We start from the raw sequence: 10,339 nt of genomic DNA on the forward strand, positions 1-10,339 counted from the left end.
TGAAACAATTCTCTACAATGAGTATTGAAAAATTCACTTCAATTATCTGACCTAAACATCTTGATAGACTTGCCAAATTGAGTCTTAGTCATTGCAAGAAAGTTTTTAAGTGTGAAAACTACATTAGATTCCAGTCTCGATACAAAAGTCCATGTCCATCTAGTGTAATCGTCCTCTAATGTGAGAAAAAACTTTATTCCGTTATAGGTAGCAACCTTGTCGGGTCCCAAAACATCCACGTGAATTAGTTGAAAAGCTTCAACACTTCTAGTAGTACTTAGTGGAAATGGCATTCTAGTTTGCCTTGCCAACGGGTAGATCTCACACCTATGAGCATTATTAAAGTCTATACTATTTCTGAAACATTGTAATTTTCTAAGAACTGCCAAAGGTACATGTCCCATTCTCTTGTGCCATATATCTAGATCTCCTTATTTGGTAATTGCAAAAGCTTTGCAAGAATACAATCTGTTGTGTAACTCTCGCTGAGGTCATGGTGTAGCCCATATTTCTCCCTGTCAATCTCCTTCATCCTCCCAGACCAGAGGTCCTGAAATACACAAAATGTAGGGAAGAAAGAAGCAAAGTAGTTCAGGTCTTTTGTCATTTGGAGACAGACAAAAGATTGAACTTGAATGCAGGAACACATAGAACATTCTTAATAGTGTCACCTCCTGACAATTGGCAATCCCCTGTGTGAGTAATTTTGGTAGAGAGGGCTATATATTTGGGTCTGGACAAAGATTGAAAGGGGGAGAAAAAATTTCAGAGACAGAAATTTCGACAGAGATCGGAGGAGAAGAAATTAGGGCTTGGTTTTTTATTTTTCTTCTTCTGGTTTTCGTTCATTCTGTCTCAAGTCAGAAAATACAAAAAATAGTTTTGAGTTTGATTTTTGTTCAAGTATTGTTCCATTTCCGGAAAATCAGAAAATACCTAAAAAATAAATATTTTAGTTTCTTCTTCCGGTTGTGATGTTCAGAAATGGATTTCGATTGAAGCTTTGGTTCTAGTTCGTTGTCGATATGGGTCGAAGTGCCAATTTGAAGTTGGTTTGTGGCTCCTATTGCAATCCTCTATTCGAACTCGTCTTCTGCGAATAATTGTAGCCATTGAAGTGTTATTAATCAAGAGGTTCCAATTCCAGGTTCATTTTCGATTCCTTCTCTTATTTTTGCTTTGATGTGATATCAATAGTGGGTATAAATACATGTTTCAATGCGTTATGATTCAGTTGCGTGCCTCTTTCTTTTGATCGAATTGAGATTTATTTGGTGTTGATATGATTACTTGCGCTTTGATGGATCTTATATTTGTTGAGAGAATTGTGAATCAGTGATGTGCTTACCTGTGAATCCTACTGGCAGTTTGTCTGATCGAGTCCTCTATTCGTCACTCGCTTAGTTGTTCGAATCTCTTTAATATTTTAGTTCAATTTGAGTCTATACCTATCAAGTCAGGCGCGAGTACAGAAAGCATGTGCCGATTTTAATGTCTTTGGTCATTTCATTTTCCCTTGGCAGCATGGATTTTAGAACTTTCATAAGTTTTTAAAACCATGGATTCTTATGTTTAGGTATTTGAGATTTTAGACTGGATTTTCGGTTGAGGTTTTTATGTGTTTTATTTGCTTTATTGGATTTTTATTTTGTTTATGTCATTTTATTTGCTAGTTGTTTATATGTTTATAGTTTTTCCCTTATATGTTAATGCTTTATAACTGTCATCATTTGCATAACCCCGAGTCTTCTTTCTGCAACAAGTCTTCCGGAGTACGTTTGAGCGTACACGGCCTTTTTGTGAGTCACCCGTGTCTTGAGGGGGTGGCGTGGGAGCGTGGAGTGGGCGGACAGCTAGAGCAGCCGCCATCGACCACGTGCGGCCCCGCATTGTCTTGTCTAGTGAGCCCCAACCATAGGTCAGCCTTTAGGTCATACTTATGTGCATCATATCATTTAAACCTAGCAGGGTTCGGTCCCAGGAACTGTGTCCCGTTGTAGGAGGCCGATCCAAATTATGTCAAAATGGGTTTATGGCCCAATAAGACATCTAATCATCCAGTGGGTGCCTGTTGCTTACTTGAAAATCATAATAATTTTGAAATGGATTCCCTCGTTCTCCAGGTGGGCGCCTGCGACCTACTTGAAACTTGAAACGAATTCCCTCGTTCTGCAAGTGGGTGCCTGCCAACGACTTGAACTCGAAATAAATTCCCTCATTCTCCAGGTGGGCGCCTGCCATTGACTTAAAACTTGAAATGACTTCCCTCGTTCTCTAGGTGGGCGCCTGATTACCAAAAACTTGAATTGTATTCCCTCGTTATCCAGGTGGGTGCCTGATTACCAAAAACTGGGTGCCTGATTACCAAAGACTTGAATTGTATTCTCTCGTTATTTAGGTGGGTGCCTGATTACCAAAAACTTGAATTGTATTCCCTCGTTATCCAGGTGGGCGCCTAATTGCCAGAAACTTGAACTGTATTCCCTCGTTATTCAGGTGGGTGCCTGATTATCAAAATATTGAATTGTATTCCCTCGTTATCCAGGTGGGCGCCTGATTACCAAAGACTTGAATTGTATTCCTCCGTTATCCAGGTGGGCGCCTGATAACCAAAACTTGAACTGTGTTCCCTCGTTATCTAGGTGGGTACCTGATTACCAAAAACTTGAATTATATTCCCTCGTTATCCAGGTAGGTGCCTGATTACCAAAACTTGAACTGTATTCCCTCGTTATCCATGTAGGTGCCTGATTACCAAAAACTTGAATTGTATTCCCTCATTATCCAGGTGGGCACCTGATTGCCAGAAACTTGAACAGTATTCCCTCGTTATCCAAGTGGGTTCCTGATTATCAAAAACTTGAATTGTATTCACTCGTTATCCAGGTGGGCGCCTGACTGTCAAAAACTTGAATTGTATTCCCTCGTTATCCAGGTGGGCGCCTGATTACCAAAACCTGAACTGTATTCCCGCGTTATCCAGGTGGGTGCTTGATTTCCAGAAACTTGAATTGTATTCCCTCGTTCTCCAGGTTGTCGCCTGCCATTGACTTAAAGCTTGAATTGTATTCCCTCGTTCTCCAGGTGGAACCTAATTGCTAGAAACTTGAATTGTATTCCCTCGTTATCCAGGTGGGCTCTTGATTACCAAAACTTGAATTGTATTCCCTCGTTATCCAGGTGGGCGCCTAATTACCAGAAACTTAATTGTATTCCCTCGTTATCCAGGTGGGTGCCTGATTACCAAAAACATGAATTGTATTCCCTCATTATTCAGGTGGGCGCCTGATTGCCAGAAACTTGAAGTGTATTCCCTCATTATCCAAGTGGGCGCCTGCTTACCAAAACTTGAATTGTATTCCCTTGTTATCCAGGTAGGCGCCTGGTTGCCAGAAACTTAAATTGTATTCCCTTGTTATCCAGGTGGGTGCCTGATCGCCAAAAACTTGAATTGCATTCCCTCGTTATCCAGATGGGCGCCTTCTATTACAACAAAACAGACAAAACAAAAGAAATTTTCATCCCCAGTTTGGGGTCTAGTAACATCTGTGAGTTTTAATCGAATCATGTTACCTAAAGAGCTCTAAGAATTTAAAAGCTAAATCCCATTATCCAGGAGGGTCCTGAGAACTTTTTAAAATTAAGTCCCATTATCTATGAGGGTCCTGAAAATTTTAAATTAAATTCGATTATCCAGGAGGGTCTTAAGAGTTTTAAATTAAATCTCATTATCCAGGAGGGTCCTGAAAACTTGAAAACTTAAATCCTATTACCTAGGAGGGTCCTGAGAAGCCGAAAATGAACTTACCTGAACCATGCTCTCTTCTTGGAGGATTCTGAACAGAATTTCTTGCCTCTGAACCATGTCTTCTTTGTGGGAGGGTCCTTGTGGATTAAAAAATTTTCTTGCCCCTGTTTCAGACAAATAAAATCTTGTTAGTTTGAAAACGTGGTGGTTAGTTTGTGGAATCATTTCTGAGTGTCTGCTTCTGCCACTGCCATGCTTCATTCTGATCAACTGTTTCGAGCCAGCAAGGAGTTGTTTGACCCTTTGATTGGAATGGGACCACGAAACCTCTGAATGACCCGAATCTCTTACACTCACTTGTTGCATTGTGTTTTCATTCTGAATGTTACTGAATCTTTTTACTTTCTCAAAATTCAAGAATCACCTTGCCGCCTGAACTTCAATTATCAACATACCGCTTATTCCAAATCATGTCACTTGTAATGTGCCTGGCCGAACTCCGCTTTGTGCAATTTAGAAGCTGGTAGTAGGCTTTGGAATCCTTTCCTTCTTGTTCAACAAGGCTAACTCGAAAGAAATTCATAACGATAGACTCAAAGAGCAAAGTGAAATGATTTTTGGCAAAAGGAACAAAGGAAAATTTTGAACACAGACGACTATGTGAAGAACAATGAAGAAGACTTATCTGAGTGAAGCGGCTGGCTTTAATGACCATGACATGCATTTCGGATTGATCAGTCTAATCTTTCCAACCAATCATAGTTCAGTTCATGTTATGTCTTCATACTTCACAAACCAGGCTTTCACTGATCCAATTTCTCTGTAGAGTCATGAGCCTCATTCGATTTGTAGTGCCCCGAAGGGTTTTCACCAACAAGTCTCTCTCCTTTTTTCATCTCTCACCTCACCATCACCCTATAGTGCCCGCGAGGGTTTTCACCAATAAGACCCTCTCATTTTAAATTCTCTCTTAACTACCATCGCCTTATGGTGCCCGTGAGGGTTTTCACCAAAATGACTCTCTCATTTTAAATTTTCTCTCAGCTCATCATCGCCTTACGGTGCCCGTTAGGGTTTTCACCAATAAGACTCTCTCACTTTAAATTTTACCTCTTGTGCCCATGAACAAAGTGTTAACCATGATCTAAATCATACCTCTATCTCGCTTGACCTGGCATCCTCAAAGATTGATCGGAAGGTCTTTCTTTGGACCGTAATGTAGGCTTTTCGACAGGGTTAGAAAGAAAGGGCGGCATGAAGGTTCAAAATAATTTAAGATGAAAAGGGGTCAAAATTATAACTTTTGGAATCAGATCTTTTCAAAACCAAACTTTGTCGCAGTTTCTTTGGGTCTAGGGAATTTTTATTTTTATTTTGATGGGACCGAACTGTAAGGTTGCCTATGTATCCTTAAAAGGAATCACGTCGAACGTAGTTCAAAAGGAAGTTGTTTGTTTTTGTTGCTTTTCTTTTCTTTTCTTTTCTTTTTTTTCTTTTTTTCTCTTCTTTCTTTTTTCTCTTTTTTTTTCTTTTTTTCTTTTTTTCTTTCTTTTCTCTTTTTTTTCTTTTTCCTTCTTTTTCATTTTTCTTATTTTCATTCATTCATTCATTTTTTTATTCTCTAATTCTGTTACTGATTCCAAAAGAGGGTTATGAAAGAAAATAAATAAGGCTCAAAAGGGATAACAAAGGATAAAAGTATTTGGGTAGCGGAACAAAATGTCTTCGTCATTTCAACCTTGAACATGTCAAGTAAAAAATGGGATTGAAAATAAGCAAAGGACTCATACATAGTACCTCTTGACCGCATCAGAATTGATAGACATATCAACACATTTGCCTTATAAGTTTGTTAAATACAAAGCACCATTGGGCAACACTCTTGTCACTATGAACGACCTCTGCCAGTTTGGGGCGAACTTGACTTTAGCTTCAGCCTGATGAGGAAGGAAGCATTTCAATACCATCTAGCCCACTTCGAATTTTCGAGGACGCACCTTTTTTTTGTATGCTCTTGTCATTCTCTTCTGATACAATTGACCATGACATACTGCAACCAATCTTTTCTCATCAATAAAACTCAACTGCTCTAGCCAGGTTTTGACCCATTCATCATCATCATTTCAGCTTCTGCAACGATCCGAAGGGATGGAATCTCAACTTCTGCAAGTATAACTGCCTCAGTTCCATATACTAGCAAATAAAGAGTTGCACCTACTGAAGTGCGAACAGTAGTGTGATAACCTAGTAAGGCAAAAGGCAGCTTTTCATGCCACTGCCTAGAACCTCGAACCATCTTACGAAGTATCTTCTTTATGTTCTTGTTGGCAGCATCAACAACTCCATTTGCCTTGGGGCGATACGGAGTGGAGTTCCGATGCATGATATTGAACTGTTGGCATACCTCTTTCATCAAATGACTGTTGAGATTAGCAGCATTGTCTGTGATGATCACCTTAGGAATCCTGAACTGACAAATGATGTTTGAATGAACAAAATCCACCACTGCCTTGTTGGTCATGGACTTGAAAGTTACAGCTTCGACCCACTTGGTAAAGTAATCAATGGCCACCAGAATAAACCTATGCCCGTTTGACGTTGCCGGCTCAATTGGTCCAATGACATACATACCCCAAGCAACAAAGGGCCAAGGTGCAGACATTGTGTGTAACTCAGATGGGGGAGAATGATTCAAATCATCGTGTACCTAGAATTGATGACATTTGCGAACAAAGCTGATGCAATCTCGTTCCATGGTGAGCCAATAATAACCTGCTCGAAGTATCTTCTTTGCCAACACATACCCATTCATATGCGGCCCGCAAACTCTAAAATGCACTTCGGCCATGATAGTTGAAGCTTCTTTAGCATCTATGCACCTCAGCAGTCCTAAATCTAGAGTCCTCTTGTACAAGATTCCTCCACTCAAGAAAAATCCACTAGCCAGACGTTGAATGGTTGGGCCGGTTGAGTTCACCATGGAATTCCAAGTATTAGATATGGCTGTCTCCTACAATTTGTTGTTGGGAAGGCCTTGGATACATGCTTCTAAGGCGGTCCCGTCTTTTCTCCACCAAATGGTGAAGTTCGAAAGGGACATGCAGGAAATAGTCGTGCACGATGATGAGGATCTGTCAGCTTGTAATGACACAATTGTTCCATTTATCGAAGCTGAAGATGATAAGGGACCTTGGGTCTATCAAACTTTCGAAACAGTGTCTGTTGGGAAGATTCCTGAAGGAAAATGTATTCCGGGTCCTAAGCTATCCTCTGCGTCTGTCATGGTAGCGAATGAAATGTTGAAGAATGGTTTTGTGCCGGGCAAGAGTCTGGGCTCATCTTTGTAGGGTATTGTGCATCCAGTGCTCCCTAGTGGGAATCCGAGTACATTTGGTCTGGGATTCATGCCCACAGAGAAGGACGCGAAAAGAGTTAAAAAATCTGAAATAGAAAGTATGGTCATTCCCCATGCCTGTCCCGCACATCTTTAAGTCTTTTGTCAAGCCAGAGGCCGAAAAACCTCCAACCTCCTCAATCCCAAAACCTATGGTCGATGTTGATGAAGAGCTGATCAAGAGGTTCCAAAGTTTGTTCGATGAGGTCAATATGGTAGAAGTTGGTAAAGGCTCTAGTAAAGCAGATGTGCAGCTCGTTAGCCCAAATGTGAAGCTTAGCAATTGGGAAACTACTCCTCTCCCCACCAGGAAGGAGTTTTGGTAGTTTGCTTTATTTTTATTTCTGTTATCTGGGTTATTCTAGGGTTGTAATCCAGATTTTCAGTGTTTGCTTGTTTTGATGTTCAAACCCTTCTATCCTTTTATTTTCAATGAAATGCAATTTCCCGTTTTCTGTTATTCTTAATAGTGTTTTGATTTGTTCTTTTTCTTTTATATAATTCTTTTTATGCTGGTTTCAATGACATGAGATGCATGAAGAATTTTCATAAGTTCTACGCGTGCACAATCTGATCCTCAAATGATGGGTAAGGGAATTTATTCGGGAATTTATTTAATTCTCAGGAAGGTGGTTAGTTTGTTGGCGTCCTGGCAAGTCATCCATACAACACTCGGTCAAAGCGTCAAATAGTCATGGCTAGCAAAGAAGCAGACATTGGAGTTCTAGACCCACCAAGGGAGATTGTTGAGTCAGAATCGGAACTGCAAGAGGAGGTCCGGAGGTTGAAGCATTAGATGGCGAAAATATATCAAGCCTGGATTAAGGGACACCCTCCACCCTCGTTCCCTACCAACTACACGGAAAACCCTGCTTCCATTCCACTACTCTCAATCCTAGATGCCCAATACCATTGATCTTTCCCCACAACACACATCGGGATTTACCCCTTACCACAACTACCCCGACACTTCAGCCCAAACTTTTCTTGCTCTACTAGCCAAAATAATGCTCGACCTCCACACCTTCCTATCAAGGGCTATATCTTCGAAAATCAGAAGTCACACCATGTCCTGCCTGATCACCTTTTTCTAATACTTCTTAAAGGCTGCCCTCTCCCTCTTCTCGCAAGTGCCCGAACTATCTAAGCCTCGCTTCCCACATTTTGTCATCCACATGGGCCACATCCACCTTCTCCCGAACATCTCCATTCCTAATCTTATCCATCCTTGTGTGCTCGCACATCCACCTCAACATCCTCATCTCTGCTACTTTCATTTTCTAGATATGTGAGTTCTTAACTGGCCAACACTCTGCCCCATACAACATGGCCGGTCTGACCACTGCTCTATAAAACATACCTTTGAGTATCAGTGGCACTTTCTTGTTACATAAGACTCCAAATGTTAACCTCCATTTCATCCACTCCACCCCTATACGGTGTGACATCCTCGTCGATCTCCCCGTCCCCCTGCATAACCGACCCAAGGTACTTCAAACTGCCTCTCTTGAGGATGACCTGTGATCTAAGCCTCACATCCAAGACCGCTTCACTCGACTCAACGTTGAACTTGTACTCCTGATATTCTTTCTTAATCCTGCTCAACTTGAAATATTTATACTCAAGGGCATGTCTCCAAACCTCAAACCTCTCATTAACACCGCTTCGTGTCTCATTATTCAGAACTATATCATAAGCGAACAACATACACCATGGCACCTTGTTATAAACTATAGCTATAGGGGTATTAGCCTAAGGGCATAGTAGTAATTTCACTATAAAAGTAGTTAATAGTCGGTTATAGTTGTTGAAGTTGTTATGAGTCATCTTATTAATCAGTTAGCATTCGTTAGAGAAGGGATAGGAAGTTAAATATAGGAAAAGGGCATTGATTGTAATCATATCGGAGAAATTGTGTACTCTATCAACAAACCATATTATTCTTCTTCTTCAATTCTTATTCCTCAGTTCTATTATGCATATCTGTTCAAGGATTGTTCATTACCCCAATCCTTTAGGACTGCACTAATTGTGTCTTCAGCGAGCACGTAATATTGGTATTAGAGCAAGGCGATTCTCGACCGGAAATTATACCGGAAGCTAACACCAGAAATGGAGAGGTGAGGTGCGAAATGGAGGAGTTACGCGAACAAGTGCGTATTCAAGGCGATACGTTGGGGGAAGTTAAACAAATGTTAATTGCTATGATTGTGAGCACGTAATTTTTGTCCCACAAAAGTACTCCTACAAAAATCCACAAAAATAATTTTTTCTAATTGTTTTAAATTTTTATGGAATTTTAGGTATTTCTTTTTAATTGTTTGTTTGCATATAGTTGCATTTTTTTTTTTGCATATTTAACATCTTAAAATCATAAAAAACACGATAAAAATGGTCAATTCTTCATCTCATGGCATTTTAGATCTTAATTGCATTTAGGATTTAATTACATTAGTTAAGTGCATTATCAAAAGAAAAAATCACAAAAAAATACACAGTCATTTTTACATTTTAGCTTTTGGTTTTAACATTAATAATTTTTATTAGTTTACAAGGCAAGTAATTAACTAATTAATAGATAAAGTAGTAGGAGGTTAACTTTACAAATTAGTTGGAATTAGGAGTGTTTAGTAAATGATTATTTTTGAAAATTAAGAGAAAGGAAAGAAAAAGGTTGTTTGGTCTTATTTCGAACTGAGCCGAAGCAATCTCAGTGGCCCATTTCCTGCGAATACCCGCCCAGTTCACCACCTGGCCGAATTGCCCTTTCCCCCTCGTCTAAAACGCCCCTAATTCCCAAGAGATCTTTATGCGATAGGTCATATTTTAGAACTTATATCTATATAAACAACACAACTTTTGGTTTATTTAAAAAATGATAGATTTATTTACCTTTATAGCACTTTAAAAAATTAAATTTGATTTTCAAAATAACCTCGATGAAGGGAATGCATCGTTTTAGGGTAACCCTCTCATAGATGGAATATTCAAGTAATAAAAAAATGCTATAGATCTGTCATTAATTGCATAATAATGCTGATGTTAAAAATTATATTTCAATATTGAGTTCACATTAGTGTCTCAAAAATAAATTAGTGGCACATGGACTAACATAATACGTTGCTATAAATTAAAAGGAAAATCACATGCACTACTAATTATTAAATTGTCATGTGACCTTATCATCCAAGCTTGCA

The 10,339-nt window shown here is 39.5% G+C and overlaps 1 protein-coding gene across 1 annotated transcript; it reads right to left on the reverse strand.

Moving 5' to 3' along the window:
- Window positions 1–421: 421 nt before the first annotated feature.
- LOC138891320 (uncharacterized) lies at window positions 422–6,728 on the reverse strand. The gene is made up of 3 exons (XM_070174708.1): window positions 6,576–6,728; window positions 6,153–6,455; window positions 422–550 (listed from the first exon to the last, which is right to left on the reverse strand). Exons 1-3 carry the CDS (start codon window positions 6,726–6,728, stop codon window positions 422–424), a joined length of 585 nt encoding a protein of 194 aa, XP_070030809.1.
- Between the last annotated feature and the right edge of the window lie 3,611 nt (window positions 6,729–10,339).

Source organism: Nicotiana sylvestris, chromosome 5 (genome assembly GCF_000393655.2).
Source record: "Nicotiana sylvestris chromosome 5, ASM39365v2, whole genome shotgun sequence".
Taxonomy (NCBI): domain Eukaryota; kingdom Viridiplantae; phylum Streptophyta; class Magnoliopsida; order Solanales; family Solanaceae; genus Nicotiana; species Nicotiana sylvestris.

What these genes read in the sequence shown, in the direction of transcription:
- LOC138891320 (XM_070174708.1), bottom strand. Translation starts at nt 6,728, where the DNA reads ATGGTGAACTCAACCGGCCCAACCATTCAACGTCTGGCTAGTGGATTT. An exon ending in TGGCCGAAGTGCATTTTAGA is followed by an intron (nt 6,456 to 6,575) that starts GTTTGCGGGCCG and finishes CATCAATTCTAG; the next exon opens with GTACACGATGATTTGAATCA. An exon ending in ACAGTCATTTGATGAAAGAG is followed by an intron (nt 551 to 6,152) that starts GTATGCCAACAG and finishes TGTGTATTTCAG; the next exon opens with GACCTCTGGTCTGGGAGGAT.